Source organism: Mesocricetus auratus, unplaced genomic scaffold, assembly GCF_017639785.1.
Source record: "Mesocricetus auratus isolate SY011 unplaced genomic scaffold, BCM_Maur_2.0 Super-Scaffold_100054, whole genome shotgun sequence".
NCBI classification, from domain to species: Eukaryota; Metazoa; Chordata; class Mammalia; order Rodentia; family Cricetidae; genus Mesocricetus; species Mesocricetus auratus.
This window is the reverse complement of record NW_024429231.1, coordinates 2,087,322-2,110,837: the sequence shown is the minus strand read 5'-3', so window position 1 is coordinate 2,110,837 and position 23,516 is coordinate 2,087,322. Positions and strand designations below refer to the sequence as shown.

Sequence of the window (23,516 nt, the reverse complement as noted above, 5' to 3'; positions counted from 1 at the left end):
TGCTAGCCTAGCCTTCAAGCAACCTGGCCGTTCTGCAGAGAGCACACAGGGACGAAGCCTGGGAACGTCCCTCCCAGATACACCCTACCACTTGATGGACCCTAACAGGTTGAGCAGACCCAGAGATGAGGTGGAAAGTGCGGTAAGAGGAGCACGTTTTCTCAAGTGACAAGCCAACGAGAGGTTGGAGTCTTCTGTTCCAAAGATCTTTGGGAATCAGTCCAGTCACTTTCTCCTTCTTTACTGCCACGGGAAAAAAATAAAAATCGTAAAAAGCTGCATGTCTCTCCTTCCTCTTGAGTGGGAAGGTTTGAGTAGCCCCGCGTGACGGGCTGAGGCAGGGTGATTGCTCCAGCCTGGACTACATAGCTAGGCAATGCAGTAGCAATGGCAGTGTAGAAAGGGAAGAAATAGTAGATTTGGGGGGAATGCTAGTTGGGTACGCATTAATGCCACAGGAGGGCATGGAGCGGAAGTGAGGCTGAACCAGGCTGCGCATCATTGTGACGGTAGCGGATGGACCCGGACCCAAGAGAAGACAGAAAGGACTCGGTTCAGTGACTGACAAGAAGCGAAGGGTGAACAGTCGAACCCTAACCTTCTACTTCATCAAGCAGAGGGAAAATCCCCATGCCACATAAGAAAGCTGCAGGTGGTCTAGCGCCATCAATGCTCGCTCCGCCAGGGCGCATGCGCTCGCACTGGTCTAGGCGGGCCTCCCGAGGAGTTCTACGCATGCGCGACTACGGGGCTCAGGGTAAGGGGATCCCCTGGCGCCTTCGACCTGGTGTGCGCTTGCGTGGAGACGAGAGGGGCGGGACTTGGCCGAAGCCCGCTCGTTTGCATTTCTGGCGGGATAGGCGCGCGTGAGCTCGTCTCCCGCGCCGCTCGCAACCGCCGTTGGTCGTCGGTGGCCCTCAGCCGAGGCCCGACTCCAGGTACGCCCTGCCCGTGGCGACTTTCCCCGCCGGAGCCACGTCAGAGTCACTCCCGAAACTATGGCAGGACTCCCCAGTGCCGTCAACCGCCGGCTCCTTTAGAAAACGCTCCTACTTCTGACCAAAGCCCCTCCGATGATTACTTTTGTTTTAGTTGTTTTTGTTTTCTCCCCGAGACAGGGTTTCTCTGCGTGGCCCTGGTAATCCCAGAACTCACTCTGTAGACCAGGCTGGCCTCGAACTCAGATACTTAGATATTTGCCGGCCTCTTCTCGACCCCAACCCCCCTCTGGGATTAAAGGTGTGCGCCACCACTGCCCGAATTGTTTTGTTTTGTTTTGTTTTTTGTTTTTGGAGACAGGGTCTGTCTCCCTTGAGCAGGCACTAAAGGCCACTCACCTGGCTGGCTTGTTCGAGACAGACTCCAGTGTTGCCCAGGCTGGTCACGAACTTGTTATCCTCTCCCAAACATGCCCAGGTACAATCTTCCAGAAAGTTTGAAATTTAGCAGTTAGTTATATTGCGGCTTGGTTTGGTTTGATTTTGGTTTTTTTCAAGACGGCTTCTCTGTAGCTTTGGAAGCTGTCCTGGAACTCGCTCTGTAGACCAGGGTGGCCTCGAACTCACAGAGATCCGCCTGCCTCTGCCTCCCGTGCACCACCACCGCCCGGCAGACAAGAGTGACCCTTATTTTGGCTGACCTGGCTGTAGCAGAGGCGGTGCAGAGGAGGCATGCTGAGTTTCTGTGGTCGTGGCGAGTAAAGGACTTGGAGGTCACTGATAGAGAGGAAAAATGGTTCAGTGGTTAAGAACAGTTGCTGGACGTCAGCTTGATGATTCATGCCTTTAATCCCAGCACTCGGAAACATGTGGCTCTCTGAGTTCAAACTTGGGCTAGTCTTCATGGCAAGTTCCAGGCCAGCGAGGGCTACAGAGGGGGACCTTGTTTTAAAGCACAAAACCTGAAACAGTACTCTTGCAAATCACCCTCCCAGCACCCATGTGGCAACCCACAACCATCGGTAACTCCAGTTGTTCCAGGAACTCTGATGCCCTCTGGCCTCCAAAGGCATCAGACACACGTGTGGTACATACAGATGAGGACAAAACACATATAAAATAAAATAAACCTAAAGGGAAGATAGGGAGGCTAGAAAGCAGTCCTGGTGAAGCACCTTCCTGTTGAGGCAGAGGTCGCAAATTCAAGGCCAACCTGGCCATCTTAGGGTGGTTTTGTCTCAAAGAAAAGGCTGGACTGGAGCCTAGTGAAGCGGCTGTCTAGAGTCGACTAGTGAGGGGCTGGTGTGGTCCAGCAGGAGAGCGCTTGCCTAGAACCCGCAGTAGAAGGCAGTGTGGCGGCGGGAGAGCGGGCTGAAAGTGTCTCAGGAGGCCAGCAGTCTCCAGGCGGTGTGGGGGCCAGCTGGTTCTCAGCCCCAGGCAGAGTGAAAGGTGTTTCCAGAAGACGCAAAGGCAAGGCAAGGCCCAGACAGAGACCACAGCAGGAGCAGGTTAGAGTTGCTACAGGGTACAGCATGATTTGGGGAGAGAAAGCAGCTGGCCCAGACCACACTGTGCCTCTGTTGCTAGACACAAGCGGGCTCTGCCCCAAGGTGATGGGAAGCCATGGCCGCACAGGTGAGCTCTGCAGCCTGTGGGAATGGAGGCTGGGACATGGGCCCAGGGAGAACAGGGACCTAAGGCAAGACTGAGGAGGCAAGAGGAGTCTCTAGGACAGGGACAGGTGACTCCACCCTCTTGTCTCCCCATCCCACACCTCAAATCCATAAAACACGCTGGAGTTGGGATGGGGATGGCAAACAGGTTCTGAGAGCCCTGGGGCAGAGAGGGAGCAGTTTAGAGGCAGATAGTCTGAGGAAGCCATCATTTTTCTTGTCCTTCTAGAAGCTATCTGGGCAGGCTGTCCCTTTCCCAGCCCTCCTCTCAGTGGGGGGAAGGTGAGAGCTTCACCAGCTGCCGCAGAGACACAGGAGTGGTCCATGGACCTGTCATCGGACCCGGCTAGTGACTGCACTGCACAAAGTAGGTGTCTGCTTGGAAGAGGAGGAGGTGGGAGCCGTGGGTCAGCGTGGGAGCAGGAGAGGTGGCCAGGCAGGGTGGGCAGGCGCTAAGGATGGTGGGAGAAGTGTCAGTGTGCTTGCCACATGTCTGTCCCCATTTGCTCCTCTCTGGAGGGCTCCTGGGGACAGAAGGCTGCATTTGTGGTAATCCACACCACCCCACCTCTTCCCACAACTCCTCCTGTGTCCCGATGGTGGGCCAGTGAGATCTCGTACTTGGGGTAAAAGAGGTTCCCTGCCCCCTCTCTCCCTGCTGCACTTCTCTTCCTAACACCGGCATCTGTCAACCTGCTTAGTCTAAGACTCTCCTCTGGAGCATGGCTCCCCAGAACCTATTCCACTCTTGGTGATATTTCCCTCTGTGTGTGTGCGTGTGTGTGCGTGTGCATGTGTGTGTGTGTGTGTGTGTGTGTGTGTGTGTGTGTGTGTTCTTGCAGTGCAGGAGTTGAAATCCAGCGTTTTGTGTGTGCTAGGCAACCAATCACCACTGAGCTATGTTCAGCTGTGTTGAGCTCTGGGTTTCGTTTTTTGGGACAGAGTCTGGCTTTGAACTTTTCACTCCTTCTGCCTCTGTTTCTCAAGTGTTGAGATTACAGGCATGCTCCACTATGCTCAGCTCACATATGTAACTTAATTTTTTAAAAGAGAGAGGCTGCCAAGGGGCTCATACCTGTAGTCCTGGAACTGAGGATCTAAGGCAATAAGATAGAAACTTCAAGGCCAAATCAAGCAGGTGATGCAAATGGTATTAACTGATTTTATTTAGTTTTGTATGCATACAAACTGTTTTCTGCTTTAAGCAGCGTAAAAACATACTGAGTTACCCTGTTTTCAGACATCTTTGAGAACTGGTATGTGGTGTTTCGCACTAACAGAACACTGTTCCATCGTGGCCTGCTCAGGTGCAGGCAGCCTCAGCCCACTGGTGCTGCTAGCTAGAGCAATGCCTGCTTCACTGTGGAAGCTTGGTGCCTTGTGGGCAGATGCAGATACGTAGGTGTGGGAGCCAGCACACATCAGCTCAGGCAGGAAGGTGCTGGCTAACCGACTGTCTTCTGTGGGCCAGCCTCTGTCTCTGCCTCTCACTCCTGTTCTCTTTCCTGTCTATCTCTGTCTCTGCCCTGACTCAGAAACTCTGTTCCCCAAGAAGCTGTTTCCTTCCTCTGTTGTCCTAGTCTCTCCCCTCAACTCATCTCTGATTTCTGTCTCTCTCTCCACCCCCTGAGGATGAGCTAACAGGGAGAGCCAGTCTGATTAAGAAGCTCTCTCCTCTAGATAGTCAACTGGGGTCACTGCGGGAGTATCTTGTCTTCCAGACTCCTAGGTGTTCATAACCAGGCCTGCAGCTTTGCTCAAAGCTGAGATCTGCCCCTCAGCTTCAGGAGTAACCTCTGCAAATAGGAGGGATTTACAGGCAGACCAGCGTGCCAGGACTAGAGAGGGTTGAGGGCCATCTAAACCTCGCCTGCACCAGCAGAGGGCGTGTAGCCAAGTCGACTCCTGAGGCTGCCCTAGGAAAGGGAATAACACACCCACAGGAAAAGCAAGGGCTGAAAGACAGAGACGGCAAAGCAGAGAGGAGGCACTTGGAACAGAGTAACAAGATGGAGGACGGGAGAAAACAGGACCTAGGGACACAGGGCAGAGGCTAGACATGTGAGAGAGGTTGGGGAAGAAGGGGGAAGAAATATCCCAAAAGAAAAGTAGGGCTTGGGGCTGGAGAGATGGCTCAGAGGTTAAGAGCACTGACTGTTCTTCCAGAGGTCTTGAGTTCAATTCCCAGCAACCTCATGGTGGCTCACAACCATCTACAATTCAATCTGGTGTATATGTAATAAATAAATAAATCTTCAAAAAAGAAAAAAGAAAAGTAGAGCTTGGGACTGGAGAGATGGCTCTGTGGTTAAGAACACTAGCTGCTCTTCCAGCAGTCCTGAGTTCAATTCCCAGCAACCACATGATGGCTCACAACCATCTGTAATGAAATCTGGTGCCCTCTTCTTTTTTTTAAGATTTATTTATTATTATGTATGCAGTGTTCTACCTGCATGTCTGCCTGCAGGCCAGAAGAGGACACCAGATCTCATTACAGATGGTTCTGAGCCACCATGTGGTTGCTGGGAATAGAGCAGAGGCAGAGCTGTGAAGTGAAGGAGGAAGGGGGGCAGAAACAGTGTCTCTGAGGATGGTGTCTCTATGTACCATGTCCTTACTGGGCCACAGAGTCCTCCTTTGTAACGCTGGACGATGAGGAACAGTAGACCAGCTGAAGGCCACCTCCCTCACTAACCTGGGCTCCTAGTGCCCTCCCATGGGAGCCAGAAAGGGTCCAAATCAAACCGGTGCAGTGAGTCCTGAGCTGCAGGGTGAGAAGGGGATTCTTGTGCTAGAGGCAGCTGGGGCAGCTTCGGATGCTTCTGCCTCAGACTGTCTTTAGGAATAGCAGCTGCCGTGGTCTGATGCTCCATAGGTGCCTGTAGTTCTGTGCCAAGCAGAGACCCACCTCATTTTATCCCACTCTTTCTAGAGGACACCGCTGAGGCTCAGGTTGAGTCCTAAGCACCGTGGGGGGTGGGGCAGGCTGCTCACTTCATCCCCAGCTCACTCTAACCCTGCAGCCACGTACAGTGCATTGGTTTCAGCAAGCCAGGCCAATGAAAGCCACCTCCAGCATGGAGAAGCTTCCCGTGCGCAACAGTTACTGGGTGCCTTCACTTCATATTCATGCAGTGTGAATAGAGCTGTAGGTCAACAGATCTAAGAAGATAGACACATGGGCACACATACACAACGAGTCGATCTGAGCCAGTCAGAGCTGACCTACCACCACACACCACACATGTTCACATATACAGACACATACACAACGAGTCGATCTGAGCCAGTCAGAGCAGACCTACCACCACACACCACATATGTGCATACACATATGTTCACATATACAGACACACACATTGCACATACACACTGAACAACTGAACATATCACACATGCATGCACATACACACATCTTCACTATGGGGGTGGAGCAGCCTTCTCAGTTCTCTTGAGGAGGTATTTTACTTGTATGGAAACAGACCCCCAAAGAAAAAGAGTCTAGCAACAGATATGCTGTGTGTTGGTGTTGCTGACTCAGGGGAGTCTAGCAGGAGGCTCAGCTCCTATCCCTGCTACCCCTGTTTAGACAGCCCCAACCCTCTTCCTCCTGATGCTGGCCCTGAGCTCCTCCAGTGCTGACAACACCAGGCTGGGGATGAGAGATGAGCAATGGTCCCTGGGGCTGTAGCGGGCGGGCGGGCGGGCGGGGTCGATGAGGCTGCCCACGCCTTATTGGATTGTTCCTGGCTCCTGGGCCACCTTCATCCTGGCTCTTCCCAGAATCCTTTTCCTTGCTTTCCTCAAGCCTGGTCCCCTTTGCCCATTGCCTGAGAGGCTGGAGAAGGGAGGGGGTGAGGGTCATCTCAGAGCTCATTAATGGCTCCTGAGCCCATTGGAAACAAAACATTAGACAGATAGCAGGGGGCATTCCCTGACGTGAGAGATGAGGCCCACATGGGAGAAGTGACTCAAAAACCCTCATGTTGTCGCCTCACCGGAAGCCTCCTGCTGTCTTTCACCAGTCCCAACCACAGACAGCTCTGAATTAATAAATTAGCCCCAACTCAGCAGCCTGGGTATTGGGCAGGAAGATCTTGGGGTCCCCTCACACAGGACAGGCCCTCATTTCTCTACAGTGTGCCTCTGGGAACAGCCTGAGGAAGTGAATTCAGAACCACTGCTCAGCCTAGAGGAGCAAATCCTTAACTCCACATTTGAAGCCTGTGATCCTCATAAGACAGGTGGGGGCTGGGGAGCCACAGGGAGGAGGGCTCGGTCCTTCAGGAACGGGAAAATGACATGGGTAAGGGGTGGAGTAGGAAGAGCTTGAGCCCCTAGTAAGAAGTTAGCGTCTGGCCGGGTGCAGCAGTGGGCACTGCCCTGGCTCATCCTCTTTGGTCTGCTCTGAGATGGACAGGAAAACTTGACTCGGGAGGGACTTGTCCCAGGGTCCTCTGCATGCCATGGGGCAGGCCTGTCACCAGCCCACTGATGACAGTCACTGTCCACAAGCCATGACCTGCCCTACTGGCCATCGCCCAGTGCAGTCCTCCCCACCATGCTCTGTCCCAGGCACTGTGGCTGTAACACACCTCCTGGCCTACCTGGAGGCTGTGACAGGACAGGGCCCCCAGGATGTGCGCCTCCAAACACTGGCCCGAAGTTTGGACCCTTATGGGGAAGGTGCTGGAGCCACTGTGGAGTTGGACACCTTCCTGGTGGTGATGCGGGACTGGATTGCTGACTGCCAATTGCATGGGTGAGTCCGTACACCAACAGCCTCCCACTGAAGTCTTTCAGGGTTGCTCAGCAGCCAGGACCAGCTAGGCCCAGGGACCCATGCAGTTGGCTTGAGACGAAGGAAAGACATGGGAAGATGTGGAGGGCAAGGGGGGGCTGAGGACTAAATGCCCAAGAGGTGGAGCTGCAAGGGGCTGACAACAGGAAGGGCTGCCCGGCACAGCCCAGGCCCTGCCCTCTGGCTTTACCCTCCGCCCCCACAGAGCCACTCTCTGACTGCCTCCCTTCACCACCCGACCCTCCCTACAGGCACAGGTTGTGGCTGTGGTGGCCACAGGGGACCTGAGCCTCTTGCCTTTGATACAGGGGATTAGAGCGGGCAGAGGAGCCCGCCTTCGGGGGAGCCCTGGCTTCTCCACACCTGCCATCTGGTGAGACTATTTATAGAAGGAGACGGGTGGCAGGGGTCAGCAGGGTAGCAGGGGCCTCTCATCTGCTCGCTCCTCACAGCAAGGACTAAAGAGACAGCTGGGGCTTTTGCTCAGCCGGCAGCTCTGGTGGATTTCTGGGACAGTCCCCTCATCCTGGACTTTGGGGTCAGGGTTTCCATGCCCTCCTCCCAGCTCCAGCCCTAGTGTAGAGGCTGAGGAGATTGCAGTTTCCTTGTTCTCCCGCTGAGGGGCCCTAGGACGCCTACATTATTGAAATCTTTGCATGGCACAGGGCAGTCTTGGCCTGCTAGGCTCCTCCTCTTGGCTCTGCCCACCCTCACCCCCAAACACCTCTTACACCTGCTTGCCTTTCCTTGAGGACAGACATCTGTCCAGCTGTACCCAACCATATGCTAGGTGCTAGGTGCCAGGGCCTCACACCCAGAGGTGTGCACTAGAAAGTGCCTTACAGAACCCAGACTGCAGCCCTCTTGGCATTTTCTTTTTGTTTGTTTTAGTTTCAGTTTGGGTTTTTTTGACACAGGGTTTCTCTATGTAGCCCTGGATATCCTGGAACTGACTCTGTAGACGAGGCTGGTTTTGAACTCATAAAAATCACGCTGCCTCTGCTTCCTGGCTGCTGGGATTAAAGATGTATGCCACCATACCCAGCTCTTGGCATTCTCTTGAACCTTGAGGCTTCTTCCGTCTTGGGGGCCAGGGAGGAATGTGAGCAGCAGAGGGGCAAAGACGGAGAGAGAAAGGAGGCTTAGGTAGAGGCTGGGGAGTGCCCAGGGAGAAAGAGAATGGGTGTGGCTGGAAATGGAGTCAAACTGGCTGAACTCCAGCAACTGACAGATAACAAGGGCCCGACGAGCCTTAAGACTTGAGGGAAGCTGGAACCAGGAGAAGAGTGGGCTTGGGGAAGTGGAGGCACCCCTGTTTCTGAATACTGGCTGGGCCCAGGCAAGCATAAGCAAGCAGCCTATGCAGTAAGAGTAATTCAGCCCAGGGGACCCCAAAGTTACATATGGAAAAACTGGGATGCCAGAATCCTGGGACAAATCCTGGGTGCTTTGACACCCAAACTTTTAAAGTCACCAGAGAGTCCAACCTCCTTTTGTCTGTCTCTTTCCAGCATGCTCAGAAGCAGAGGAGCCAGCCAACTTGGAGAGCTTTGGAGGAGAAGACCCCAGGCCTGAGGGGTGCCTGTCCTCCCCACCCCATCCCACCCCATCTTCTCCAGCCTATCTGGGGCCCGGGGGGATTGATGTCTTTTGGCTCAGGAGAGCCTTGGAATTTGATTCTGATTGTCTCCAGAGAAACCCATGCCCTAGCTGCCAGCACCTGCCCCCCCCCCCCCAGGAGATTGGGGTTGTGAGGGCAGGAGCAAAGCTGGTGACCAGGCCCTTGCTGCCCTCAGGCCTGCCACAGCCGAGCTGCTGAGCAGCCTAGAGGACCTAGAGCTCAGCAACCGCCGCCTTGCTGGGGAGAACGCCAAGCTGCAGCACAGCGTGGAGACTGCAGAGGAGGGCTCAGCGCGTCTAGGGGAGGAGATCGCAGCCCTGCGCAAGCAGCTGCGAAGGTGAGTGTCTGTCCGAAGGTGAGTGTCTGTCCGCCTGGCTGCCTCAGGTCCAGGCAGCCCCTCCACTGCCCAGCCCCTTCTGTCTGGGAAGGGTTCAGTCTGACGTCACTCCCGCTTTTGTTCTCATCCCCTCTCCTCCACCGCTTTCTCTGTTTGCTGTGTGACCCCATGCTCTCTTCCTCAGGTGACACCCCACGCCGCATGCCCCCGTCCCTTTCCCTCTGTTCCTGCACCCTCGTTCTAGCTGTGCCTCCTCATAGTCTGGGATGTTTTACTCACTTCTCTGCCTGCCTCCTCAGCACCCAGCAGGCCCTGCAGGTGGCCAAGGCGTTGGATGAGGAGCTTGAGGACCTGAAGACTCTGGCCAAGAGCCTGGAAGAGCAGAACCGCAGCCTGATGGCCCAGGCCCGGCACACAGTGAGTGCTAGCGAGGTCCATTGCCTATGGCAGAGGGGCAGACGAGAAGGGCAACCTGCCATCCCTCATGACCCTCAGCCCAGCTCTTCAGTGAGAAAGGCCCTGACTGTACTCCTCAGTCAGGGAGACTGACAGGGCAGGAACTGGAACCGATTCTGTCCTCTCTGGGGTGGGCCAGGAGAAGGAGCAGCAGCACCTGGTGGCTGAGGTGGAGATACTACAGGAAGAGGTAAGCTGAGGCCCACCCACCCATCTTTAAGGGTTCCTGCCCCTGTCCTGCAGACCAAGGGGGTCCAGGATCCCACAGTCTGTGGTAATCCCTGGGCTCATGTTGAGGGCCTGGCCAGCTCTTCCCTTGTCTGCATTGGGGGACCCTCGACATCAGGGGAGCAAGCCAGTGGCTTCACAACACGGGGTAGTGTGAGGTTTCAACCAGAAGACCTAGAAAATTCCTAACTCCCGCAGGGCGGAGGTGGGCACGTCTTTAATCCCAGCATTCGGGAGGCAGAGGCAGGCGGATCTCTGAGTTTGAGGCCAGCCTGGTCTACCAAGCGAGTTCCAGGACAGGCTCCAAAGCAATACAAAGAAACCCTGTCTTGAAAAACCAAAAAAAAAAAAAAAGAAAGAAAGAAAATTCCTAACTCAAGGTAGAATATGTAGGATGTACGTAGTAAAATCCCATAAACTGTCATAGTGTTTCATACCTGTCATCCCAATATTCGGGAGTCTGAAGCAGGAGGATTTTGAGTTCAAGGCCAGCCTGGGCTATATAATAAGACTGAAAGAAAATGTCAGATATCATTATTTATATCAGTATGTTGGCTTGATTCCTGGCAGTGCAAATGAAACTGCAAAAACTCATAAAGCATTTTTTTTTTTTTTTGGTTTTTCGAGACAGGGTTTCTCTGTGGCTTTGGAGGCTGTCCTGGAACTCGCTTGGTAGTCCAGGCTGGTCTCGAACTCACAGAGATCCGCCTGCCTCTGCCTCCCGAGTGCTGGGATTAAAGGCGTGCGCCACCAACGCCCGGCTCATAAAGCATTTTTTAAGCAAAGGTTTTGAAGTCATCTGCAGAAGCATGGTGAACCACCTTCAGGCCTATGATTCTTCCCTTCCTTTTTTTTTTTTTTTTTTTTTTGGTTTTTTGAGACAGGGTTTCTCTGTAGCTTTGGAGGCTGTCCTGGAACTCTGTAGACCTGGCTAATCTTGAACTCAGAGATCCACCTGTCTCTGCCTCCCAAGTGCTGTGATTAAAGACATGCGCCACCACTGCCCGGCCTTCCCTTCCCTTCTAAGCTTTTGTTTTTCATTTTGGTTCTAAGCTTTTGTTTTTCATTTTGGTGGTGCTGGAGATGGAGCTCTGGGCCTTGGGCATGCTGGGCAAGCAGCCACCAGGCCTGGGTGTTCTCCAGAAGCCAGCAGGAACCTGGACAGCCGGGTTGCAGTAATGGTGAAGTGATGGTATTTACCTGAGGGCCAGCCCTACAGCCCAGACCTATTTAAGTCCCTTTACACTCTGAGCTCTTGTCTACATTGCAGTTCATCAAGGGTTAAATGCTATCGGTGCCATCCCTCCTCCCCCAAGGTGGCAGATGAGTTGCAGGTCCATGATGGGTTCACATCCCAGGCAGCACTGGTCCTCTCTTGACCCCATCCTCTACTTAGCCATCCATGGGGAGGCCAGAATTGCCTTCAAATCTGGGTTTAGCCCTTGCTCTCTACCTGCTGATGCCTGGATGCCTGTCTCCTCTCCTGGGCTGTGACTTTAGCTCAGCCTCCCAGGGTCACCTGGGGAATGTGGCTGCTTTCCTGTGAAAACACACAGCTGTACTGTGTGGTCTCCATCTGCTGCCCTGCAGCAGTTCTGGGTGAGTTGGAGTTGGAGGGATGCTCACTCAGAATCAGGTGTCCCCTGGTGCCCCGTCTCCCCCAACCCCTGTTGGCCAGAGCTTTTCAACCCCAGCTCCAAGTTGCACAGCTGCCTCATGGGCCCCAGCTCCTCTCCTGAGTCTCTGTCCTGTGTCTGCACTGGGCTTTTTACTGAAATCCTAAGTCTCTCTTCTTCACTGCTCAGTGGCTTCTCTGTGGACTGTTAACCCCCTCCCAAGGCAATGGGAGTCTCTGAGCAAGATGGCTGCTGCATTCAGTCGGGGTAAAATATCTTGTAGAACGTTTTTAGGAAGAATTTAATTTATGTCTTTGAGTGTTTTGCTTGAATGTATGTCTGTACACCATGTGAGTGCCTAGAGCCTATGGAGACCAGAAGAGGGTATGGGATACTCTGGAACTGGAGTTACAGATGATTGTGAGTGCTGGGGATTGAACCCGGGTCTTCTGGAAATACAGCCAGTACTCTTAGCCACCAAGCCATCTTTCCAGCCCCCAGAATTTTTTTTTTAAGAATGAAGAGATCTGGGGCTGGAGAGATGGCTCAGAGGTTAAGAGCACTGACTGTTCTTCCAGAGGTCCTGAGTTCAATTCCCGGCAACCATACGGTGACTCACAACCACCTTGAATGAGATCTGGTGCCCTCTGCTGGCATGCAGGCAGAAGACTGTATACACAACAAATAAATATATATATATATAAAAGAAGAATGGCCGGGCGTTGGTGGCGCACGCCTTTAATCCCAGCACTTGGGAGGCAGAGGCAGGCGGATCTCTGTGAGTTCGAGGCCAGCCTGGTCTACAAAGTGAGTTCCAGGACAGCCTCCAAAGCTACAGAGAAACCCTGTCTTGAAAAAACAAAAACAAAAAAAAAAAAAAAAAAGAAGAAGAAGAATGAAGAGATCTAATCCCAGCACTTGGGAGGCAAAGGCAGGCAGATTTCTGTGAGTTCAAGACTAGTCTGGTCTGAATAGTGAGTTCCAGGACAACCAGTGTTATGTAGAGATACCCTGTCACCAAATGGGGGGAAATGGAGACCTCTCCCTGCAGGGCCCTGTCCCAGCTCATAGACACCCAGCAGTGATGGCTTTCCTGTCCCCTGATGTCTGCAGCACCAGTGCAGACATCATGCTGCAGCATGCCAGCTCCAAGGGAACGAACGGGCCAGTTCTGCCCAAAGCAGTTTCTGGTCTCTGGGTTATCGGGTGGCTCAATGGCTTTTTAATATTATTATTTATGTGTGAGTGTTCTCCCTGCATGTCTGCCTGCAGGCCAGAAGAGGGCACCAGATCTCATTACAGATGGTTGTGAGCCACCATGTGGTTGCTAAGAATTAAACTCAGAACCTCTGGAACAGAAGTAAATGCACTTAATTGCTGAGCCACCTTTCTAGCTCTGTTGTGTGTGTGTGTGTGTGTGTGTGTGTGTGTGTGTGTGAGTGTGAGTGTGAGTGTGAGTGTGTGGGGGAGTGTGAATGTGTGTGGGAGTGTGTGTGAGTGTCAGTGTCTGTGAGTGTGTATGTGAGTGTGAGTGTGTGTCAGTGTCTGTGAGTGTTTGTGTCAGTGTCTGAGTGTGTGTGTCAGTGTCTGTGAGTGTTTGTGTCAGTGTCTGTGAGTGTATGTGTCAGTGTCTGTGAGTGTGAATGTGTGTGTGTGTGTGTGTGTGTGTATGAGTGTGTCTTTGTGACGGTGTGCTGAGAAGGGAACCCAGGTTCTGGCAGCAACACTGAACCATATCCCCAGACCTGGGTTTTTTGTAACAGGGTCTCACTGTGCAGTGTGGGCTGGATTTGAACTCCTAATCCTTCTGCCTTAGTCAAGTAAGATCTGGGACTTTAGGCAAGCTCCTGCATACCCAGTCTCTCACCAGTTTACCAGTTTTGTTTGTTTTGTTTTTTTGTTTTTTTTCCTGCTTGTGGTCTTATAGTCATAGATGGCTCAAGACAGACAGGGAGGCACCAGCCTCCCTCCCCCACCACACACACACACACACACACACACACACACACACACACTCCTGCCTCTCTCTGTGTCATTTCAACAACCATCTCATATCGTTGGCTGGGAGGATTCCTTAACCACTGCTGGAAGGAGCCTGTTAGGGTGTCTCACCTTCAGCCTGGAGCTAAGACAGCCAGCCCTGGGTTGGAGTAGCTGCTCCCTTAGCAGGCTGTTTTCCTTGTCACTGCCCCAGGGCATATAATGCTAGACAGCAAGAGTTAGCACCCCTGCCTCCTGCCCCAGAGGAACTTCCTAGGCATGCTAGCTCCATACCTTGAACTATTGTGAGCTCCTTGCTGGCCTGCTGCACTACCCACTGAAATCTAGACATTGAGATCTCAGGTTACAGCTGGACCTGGTAAAGTAATGAGACATGCTGCCTCCAAAGCTCTGGCTGCTGGCTGGATCCCAAAAACCTAGAGCCGCTACTTCTGCAGAAGGCTGCAGGGTGCTTTTGGGTCCCACCAGGTGGACAGGTGTTGACACAGCACTTCCAGCTGTCCTTCCTCTGCCCTTCACCCAGCAGCAGCCCAGGCCGCTGAGGTGAGTGAGAGGCACTGATGACCCAGAGCAGAAACAAGGCTGGAGGCCGGAAGAGGCAGCCTCTGTCTCCTGGGGCTCTGAAGAAAGATGAGATGTGCCAGACTCAGGTGTCCGGAAACTTGGACTTTAAATTGTCATATTCTAGTTTGTTTGTTTTTCGAAACAGGGTTTCTCTGTCACCACCCAGTTTGGGCCATTTTATTCTTAGGTCCCACTGATCAGCTGTTGTGGGTGACTTTTCCTGACCTCCTTTTCTCCACTTGGAAGACTCAGGCCAGGCACTACCTCCTCATTAAGCCTGTGACTGTGCCACCACCTAGCCTGGGCCTCTTCAGCGAGCCTTGGGCTAAGCATTCTCTGCTACTCCACTTCTGGCCCCTGCACACCTTGTGCCTTGAGTACCACCACTTTTCAAATGCCTTTTGTCACCCAGGGCTTCATCTGGCCCCCAGAAAAGGTTGAGTATTAGAAGTGGGACTGGGCTGGGCAGTGGTGGCGCACGCCTTTAATCCCAGCACTCGGGAGGCAGAGGCAGTCGGATCTCTGTGATTTCAAAGCCAGCCTGGTCTACAGAGCAAGTTCCAGGACAGCCTCCAAAGCTACACAGAGAAACCCTGTCTCGAAAAACCAAAAAATAAAATAAAAGAGGTGGCACTGGGCATCACACAGATGGTGGCCTTGCCCAGGGTTTTAGCACCTGTGCACTTTCCTCTGTAGAGCTGAGGGAAGGATGCTATTAATGGCTGTACAGCCATGACAGGGCTCTGTTACAGGGCCAATGTAATGTGGACATTGCAAGCCCTGGATCTCCTGCCTGCTTGCAGGAAGGGAAAAGGGCACATGTGGGGTGCATGTCAGGACAGGGGTCCACATCTGGAGGTGTGGTGTCCACCATGGACCTTGTGTAAAGTCCTCTGTGTGCCAACCATAGTCTTCATGCTCAGAGAAACAAGAAGACTGGTTGATTTTGTTGCTGATTTTTTTTTTTTGGTTTTACAAGACAGGGTTTCTCTATATTGTTTTGGAGGCTGTCGGTCCAGCCTGGCCTTGAACTCACAGAGATCCACCTGCCTCTGTCTTTTGTTGCTGATTTTAAGTTATGGTTTTGCTAAAGGAAATAAGTTGTCACAAGTAGGTAAACGCTGGGGTTGTTCCAGGGGAAATGGGAGATCTGATTTAAAATGACTGAATTAGACAGGAAAACAAAAGATATAGGGAAAAGAAGAAACCAAAATATAATTATTGCAGCTGGGCATGAGGATTAGGTGTAGTGACCACACCTGCTGAAGCAGGAGGATCACAGGCTCAAAGCCAGCCCAGGCTGTGTATTGAGTGTGTTCATTATACTTTCCTATAGTGTTGTATGTTAGGAAACATGAGTGCAAGCATCCATAAACATCCATCTCTAACATTTATATCTGGTACGTGCCAGGCACTGTTGACTCTGCTGTAAATACCTGTGGTCATTAGCATTCACTGGCCTATGTTAGAATAAGAGCTTTGTGGCCAGGCAGTGGTGGCGCACGCCTTTAATCCCAGCACTCGGGAGACAGAGGCAGGTGGATCTCTGTGAGTTCGAGGCCAGGCTGGACCGACAGCCTTCAAAACAATATAGAGAAACCCTGTTAAAAAAAAAAAAAGAGCTTTGTGATCCGGAACATATTACTCCATCCCTCTGTGCCTGAGTTGCCCTTATCTTTAAAAATGGGAAAAGAAATGGAATGTCACATGCAAAGTGCTTGGAAGTTACTGGCTCCTTTAACTCACAGGGACCCAGGGAATCAGTGGGGGAACCGCCTGTGGAGAAATTGCAGCTGAGGGCGCGGCGTGGTGGGGGGGGAATAAAGGACTAGCTGGGTGCACACGGGGCAGGGAATGTCAGCTGTGAGCATGAGCACTGCTGACTCACGGTGAGCAGGGCTGTTCCTCCCTCCAGAACGGGAAGCTGCTAGCAGAGCGAGACGGAGTGAAGAGGCGGAGTGTGGAGCTGGCCACAGAGAAGGATGCTCTGAAGGTGCAGATGTACCTAGGCCTGAGGACCATCACCTCCCGCACCCCAGTCAGCACGTCAGCTGCTGAGAACAGGGTCCTGCATCAGAGTCCTCCAGAGTGGCTGACACACCATGGGTGTCACTGAGGGGAGATGTGGGGGGCTGCTGGGAGGCTGGGTGAAGAGATAAATGGACTCTTTCCTTGGCAGCGGCAGCTCTGTGAGTGTGAACAACTCATTTGCCAGCGTGAAGCAGTCCTCTCAGAGGTGAGGAACAGGGAGGGGACAGACCTACCCTTAGCATACCTTCCTAGCCCCCACCTTGTGTGGCAGGAGCCCACCCAGCTCTGAACCCTGGGCAAACCCTGGAGACGGGCCTCCTCCGGTCAGTGCGGCCTGCAGGGTCTGGAAGCAGCTCTGCTCCAAGCTTTCCCAACTCAGCCAGCTCCCACTTCAGCAGCTTCATGTCTTAGGGGACTGAACCCTGGCTCTGTTCCCCAGCGTACCCGCCACGCAGAAAGTCTGGCCCAGACTCTGGAGGAGTACAGAACCACCACCCAGGTAATGAGTGCTCGTGGCACCTCTAACAACCATCTTTCTGGGGTCTCCCCAACAGTCCAGTGCTGCTCTGTCTTCACTCTCCACCCCTCCTACCGCATTCTGCCTCCCGCCCACTCACCTCCCCGGAGCTCCTCCCCTCCCTCAGCATCTGCCTGGGTGGCTCGGGCATGTTTTCTGTGAGTCTGCCTCCTTAGAAGAGTCTCCTGCCTTTGTCGTGTTGCTGGCTGTGCCTTACGCTCTGGGCCTCTGTGCTCTCGTCTTTATGAGTGTCTGCACTGCTTCTTCACCTGGTCCCTTAGCAGTTGGTGTCTGGGAAGAGGAGCCCGAAGTATGTGGGACTCCACCAGGGCCCACGCTCTGCCTTCCTTACAGGAACTAAGGCAAGAAATCTCGAACCTGGAGGAGCAGCTGAGTCTAAGCCAGGAGGGCCCAGAAGAGTGAGCGGATAGTCAGGAGGGGGGCAGGGATGAGTGGTGGGTCACGGGTGGGGAGGATCAAGCGGATGGTCAGGCAAGAAAGGGGCAGGAGGGGGCTGGGCCACAGGATGAAGGCTGCAGAATGTGGTCCAAAAGATAGGCCTCCCCCTGTGGCCAGGCTACTGGAAGGGGCTGAACCGGGAAGAGTAGGCTGGATCATGGCACTGCCCCCATCACTGGACTTGGAGATTCAGGCTATCCGACAGGTAGGCTCTGCTTCCATGGAATGTTCTGAAGGACACCAAGACAGAAACTCCATGTGTCCTTATGCAGACCCTCAGTCCCAGAGGTCTGGGCACTTGGTGATTCAGCTCTCACACTGCTGCCAGAGTTACCCGCCCTCTCCAGCATGCCTGCTCTGCCTCAAGCCCAGCCCTGAAAAGTCCCCTCACGTCTCCTACCAGTCTATGGTCCCTTCACCGGCATCCTCCTCCCTGTTTACCTTCCCATCATCAATTTTCCCCAACCCTTCTGCCTCTATCCTACCTGGGGCCCCACCTTGCCCTGGCCCTCCCAGGTTCAGACGCAGCCTCTGATTCCAGGAGAGGGACGCCGCAGGTGCTGGCCTCTCCAGTCCCCTGTGTGGAATGTGGCCCTGGGAGGAGGCCGCTAGGGAACAGGTGAGGAGAGGGGACTCTGAACCACAGAAGTCTGGAGGACCCCAGGATCCCACCGACCCTCTCAGCCCTCTGCTGTGTCGTCCACCCCTTGAGCTTACCAGATAGCCTGCTGCATGCCAAGGGTGTGGCCCCAGCCAACAGGACACACCCCTACCCTCAAGGGATGGGCAAACTCAAGTTGCCCTGGAGAAAGAAACCCTGTCACGGTTCCCTTATCTACAATTGTGCATATTGTGGAAGACATGAAATGTCTTTGAGAAAAGCTGCTGGGCAGTGGTGGCGCACGCCTTTAATCCCAGCACTCGGGAGGCAGAGGCAGGCGGATCTCTGTGAGTTCGAGACCAGCCTGGTCTACAGAGCGAGTTCCAAAACAATACAGGGAAACCCTGTCTCGAAAAACCAAAAAAAAAAAAAAAAAGACAAAACTTGGGAGGCGGACATCTTGGAGGACATGTAGGGGCTACAAGAGCAGCCAGGTGTGCAGGCCTGGAGGCCACCAATTACTAGAGAACTGTTGGGTGGATGTGACTCACACTGCAATTCTAGAACTGGGAAGGCTGAAGCAGGAGGCTTACCATGAATTTGAGGCCAACCTGAGCTACCGAGTTAGACCCTGTCTCAAAAAACAAACAAGGAAGGAAGGAAGGAAAGATAGATGCGGGGCAAGGAAGCCACACAGCTCTATCCCAGCTCCTAGGAATCAGAAGCAGGAGTTCAAGGCCATCCTCTGCTACTTAGTGACGCTCAAGCAACATGAGGCACTGAGCAAACAAAATAAGTGTCAGTTAGTGCAGTTAGTGGGGCCACAGGCACAAAGGAGGCTTCTCTGGCTCTGGGCCCTTTGGAGGAGCAGGAAACAGCCTGAGACCCCACCAGAGGGAAGGGGGGAGAAAGTATCGAGCCCTCTCCTGGCACAGGCACCCTGGAAATACTGATCTCTAGTCCTCAAAAGCAGCTAGGTAGAGTCACCAGCATCCACGGCATATGTGGCTTTTCCTGGGTGCTGAGGGAGTCCACAGAAAGCACAGAGACTTGTGTCCCTGTGCTGTCTACTTCAGTCTGGACCTCAGGTAGAAGGTGCTGGCTGGAGCTGGGTCAGAAGCTCAGAGAGAGAGAGAGGGTTCCTTGGTGCGAATAGTCAAGGAAACCAAACCTTAATGTTCTGCAGAGAGACTTCCAGGGAGAGCCAGTGTGTGCTCTAGGAGGGAGCAGAGCAGTGTCTTTAAGGTAAGGGGTAGGTGATGGAGCCCTCCCACCCTCAGCCACAAGGACTATAGCACCCTGCAAAAGTCGGCATGCCCCTCCTCCATTCCTCAATCCATGGCTGCCTCAGAGCTCTGGGCCTGGCCCTGCCCTCAGCACACCCTGACCCTGGCAACTCCAACAAGAGGTGGGCACCTGGACCCCAGGGAGACTTTCAGGAGCTGTGGGGAGCACTCCAAGGGCCAGGCTGGATGGTACAGGCTTGTAATTGTTCCCCTACAGGGAGCCAGAGATGCAGGAACCAGGCTGATGGGGCCTTGAGGGCTCCCAGCCATGGAAGACCCCGTCCTGGGCACCCATTCCTTGAGGGGCTGGTATGAGCCTGCTGGATCCCAGAGTCCAGCTCTGTGACTGACAGGGTTGTGTTTTGAGGCCTTACTCAGGCTTTGAGTAAGGATGGAAAGCGCTGGATGTCTGGTCACAGTGCCCTCCGCTTCCTGTGGTGCCCCCCTCCTCCAGACTCCTGCTGCCACAGCTAATGAGGCCCCTACACAACCTCTAATTGGACTTGCCTGGGCAGAGCTGAGATGGGACTGCCTGGGTGCTCTGAGCAGTGTGACCTCCTCCTACGTCAGCAGGATGGAGGGAGGAAGGGTGGAACACGCAGCTCACTTTACTCTGGGAAGCGGAGGACTTGGGGGTGACAAACCCTGGGGCCTGACCTCGGGATTGTAAGGGGATCACACAGCAGTGTGCACTGGACTGGACTGGGAGCAGCTACGTCTGGGGTTGGTGCTGGTCTGATGGCAGCTGCAGGGCTGAACCCTGATCCTCAGGCATAGGCTGGTGTCAGGGACACCTGGGTCCCTGTGGAGCCATCAGCCTTTGGAGCTTGATACCGGGGCCTCAAAACGGTCTCTGAAGCATAGACTTGGGGAAGCATGGCCGGCATACCTAGAGAAGTGATTTGGACATGGGAGAGTCCAAATAGTGAAGTCTCGGGGCTGAGAAGAGGGGAGGTGTATTCCCAGTCTCTAACAAAACCTGAATGACTAAGGCTAAGAAGTGACATGACACTCCCAACAGGGTGCCAGAGCTCACATACCCTGAGTCTGTGGTGGGGGTAACGTAGGAGCTGAGGTCAAGGGCTTCCGAGCCTAGTGGGGTCACAGGCTCCCAAGAGTTGGTTGTGTGGAGTCTGTGAGCATACAAGGAGCTGCCAGCAGACCCTGAGCGCCCCTGTATCTGCCGCTCAGTGGGAAAGTCAGTGATGGTGTTTGCTCTAGGTTGTCCAGGAGACAGGAAGAAGAAGAAGAAGAGGAGAGCTGGGTCCTGGTAGGCGATCCTTCCTATCCCAGCCCCTTCCCCCAGCTTGAACTCCTTGGAAACAGACAGAAAAATCATTTGATCAGGAGATAACAAGGCCCTCGGTGTAGCTAATGAGAAGCAGGGGTGGGAGAGGAGAGGGGGAAGGGAGGCTGGAGGCAGTCGGCAGCCAGGATGTTCCCCAGAGACCCCAGCCACATGAATACAAGCTGCAGTCCTCACACCCTGAGCCTGGAGCTTCAGACATGGCTGCTCACTAACCCACAGCCCACTCACCAAAGATCTGGTGGCCTCGGTGATCTGGCCCGAGCGCCTGACCCACCCTTCTCTGGTGGGACAAGGTGGAGGTCTCAAGAGAAGGTAAAGGAACTTGAGGGATGAGTCCAGAGTCCGCTAAGGAACGTAGGAGCCTGCCCTCCCCTGCCTTGTCACTTAGACCCCTTCAGTGAGGAAGTCCAGCTCGTTTTTTTCTGCTCTCAGTTCTGGGCCAGCAGTGTGGGGGCGGGACCCAGCCGTTGGGAGTGATGTGCTGGTTGTTTGTCAGCTTCATGGTCAGTGTATTTGGAGTGGATGTGGACATGAGAAACCCTGAGTGGCACAGAGGTTGGAGAGACAGGAGGAGTGGCAGCAGGCTGGCAGAGCCCTCAGGAACTGACTGGCACTGGGAGACAGCTCAGTCACAGCCTCTGTGCCCAGCATATGGACAGGCCCCTGTAAACCCTTGTCCCTGGAGCTAGAAACCTACAGAGTCCGTTGGGAGGGGGGAGAGCGGTGCTAAAAAGCTCCTGCCTTACTGGCTACCGTGTGGGCACTGTTGAAGCCCTGCCTTCTTTCCCCATTCAGTCAGCCCTGCCGTCATCCGATCAGGGACAGGTGGCCTCCTCTGTGTAGTCTGCACCCAGGGTACTGACCACAGACTCTGCAGATGGAGTAAATGGGTGTGTCGTGTCCTCTTTCCTCCCAGGTTGACCCCTCCAGCCCTCTGGGAACCGCTCACCGTGAGCTTGCCTCAGGAAGCTCTCCTGAGAGGTAAAGGGATGCATGGGAACTGGAAAGGGACTTAGGACAGACCAGGCCTAGCAATAATGCCCTTCCTTCTGCCTTCCAGTTGTCAAGATGTGCCCGAGGTGCGACACGCCCTCGTGCCTGTGGTGAGAGATGTGGTGCCAGTGGAGAGGCCCTGGGCCCAGCACTCCCCGGGGCTCAGGTGTGCCCTTCAGGTGTCTCCAGGAGCGGGCGGGTGCCACATGCTGGTGAGGCCAACCTCCCGGGCTACCTTGAGCCTCTCCTGCCTCCCCTGCAGAGTCAGCCGGCACCTGCTGGCTCCCACACCCATCCTGGGCCTGCTGCTGCTGCTGCTCTCCATCCTGCTGCTCAGCCAGTCCCCGACGCCCACTTGGCCACACCTGCAGCTCTGCTACCTTCAGCCCCCGCCAGTGTGAGGCACCGCACCCTGCCTCCTGCTTCACTGACTCAGTCAGGGCTCTGGGCCCGCACCCCTGCCTCGTTTCCGTGTAACCATGGCCCCTCCTGGGTCTCTCCTGTTTTCCTGACAATAGCAAATCATGCAGTAATGACTTCAGCGCGGGATGATTTCCTCATCAAACGAGTTGGAGGGAGGAGGGCAACTGGGCGTCAGCTGAATCACAGGTTCCCAGGCTTCCTCCATCCTTCTCTCCTGCTTCAGAGGCTGCTTCTGCAGCACCCCACTCATAGTGCAGGGCTGGTGAGAGCTTGCTGTCCCTGGTCAGTCAGGGTGTGTCAGCAGGAAAGCCAGAGGCTTCTCTGACAGCTCTTCACCGGCAGCTCCACAAAACGCGGGGCCACGCAAGACCGTTGGCTTGCCGGCCCCAGAGCCCTCCGCAGTTGGCACACTGCTGTGAAGGGCCCTCTGGACGCTGGCGGCACCCTCAGCTTCCCTCGCGTTTCCTTTGTCAACGCTGGCGCCGTGATTGGCAAACACCCTCCCCCACCCTGTGCGTCAGTTTTGAGTGCTGCCACAGGCGGGTACAGGTGTCATTCAGGAGAGGCAAACTGGCAGCCACGCAGGCTCTCCCGCCCAGACGCTTTTCCTAGTGCCCTTGAGAGGGTCGCGATGCGCAGTCTCAGCCTCTCTGAACAAGACTGGCCGCCTACGGAGCCAGGAGGTCTGAGCAGAGCTGCGGGCGGGGGAGGAGCTGGAGGAGGAGAACGGGGGGCTTGGAGAAATGCGAGCGCTTTTGACCGCACCCTGAGTCCCGAGCTGAAGCAGCCTGGTGTGGTCGGCTGGAGACAGCCGCCAAAACTCGGGTTTCGGGACGCGAGGTGTCGGCTCGCGGAAGCCTGGATTGCTGCTGCCCGCTAACGGTTTATGCACGGTAGCCCAGGCTTCAGAGCCGCAAGCAGCAGCTCCGCCCTCACAGCGTAAAGGCCAATGAGGGCTCGGTCCGCCTCCGGGAAATGCAAATTTAGGAGGGCGGCCTCTCCGACCTCTGTAGACCAATCAGGGCACGGTCCGCTAGTCCCGCGGGCTTGCAGACTCGACTGGTGTCGTGGGGGGGGGCCCTCCGGGAGACGCGGGCTCTGATTGGTTGCCTGCTCTGGCACTCAGGACCGCCCGAACTCCTGCGAACTCTGTAAGACCTCCAGGGACCGAGGAATGAGAAACCTGTGGAGGTTAAGGAACTCCCGCCCTAGCCTGGAGTGATAGCGCACACCTTGCAGAGGCAGACACATCCTTGTGAGTTCGAGGCTAGCCTCGTCTACAAAGTGAGTTTGTGGACAGTCAGAACTGTTATACAGAGAAACTGTCTAGAAAACCCCCGGGTGGGGGAGGGGGAACCTAACACAGACGCACGCCTTTAGTCCTGGCACTCAGGAGGCAGAGATCGATGGATCTCGGATTCCGAGGCCAGCCTGTCCTACAGAGCGAGTTCCAGGACAGCCAGGGCTACACAGAGAAGCCCTGTCTGCAGAAAAAATTAAAACAACCCATCACAGAGTTGGGTCAGGGCCCCCGAAACTGCGACCAAGGAGAGCGGGGTGGCGAGGGGATCCGGAGAGGACAGACTCGGGGAGGGGCCCGGAGGCTGCGGAGACGGGCGAGGCCACGGGCTGCAGTCAGGCGGCGCACCCCGCTGGGCCCCT

The 23,516-nt window shown here is 54.5% G+C and overlaps 1 protein-coding gene across 9 annotated transcripts; it reads left to right on the top strand.

Annotated features, from left to right (window-relative positions):
- On the top strand, positions 1–21,967 carry Kash5 (KASH domain containing 5). 9 transcript variants are annotated; one of them, XM_040736135.1, is made up of 21 exons: positions 8–142; positions 459–757; positions 2,841–2,978; positions 6,733–6,855; positions 7,187–7,373; positions 7,721–7,785; positions 8,924–8,990; positions 9,209–9,370; positions 9,670–9,787; positions 9,966–10,016; positions 16,133–16,228; positions 16,415–16,471; positions 16,706–16,765; positions 17,138–17,202; positions 17,360–17,447; positions 17,784–17,861; positions 19,030–19,088; positions 20,351–20,399; positions 21,355–21,419; positions 21,499–21,597; positions 21,694–21,967. In XM_040736135.1, exons 2-21 carry the CDS (start codon positions 631–633, stop codon positions 21,830–21,832), a joined length of 1,893 nt encoding a protein of 630 aa, XP_040592069.1. In that variant the 5' UTR covers positions 8–142; positions 459–630; the 3' UTR covers positions 21,833–21,967. The 9 variants fall into 9 exon arrangements, 8 of the variants coding, with proteins under 8 accessions (XP_040592074.1, XP_040592072.1, XP_040592068.1 ...); XM_040736138.1 differs by having other exon boundaries at positions 2–757; positions 17,138–17,145; XM_040736134.1 differs by having other exon boundaries at positions 5–757.
- The last annotated feature ends 1,549 nt before the right edge of the window (positions 21,968–23,516 follow it).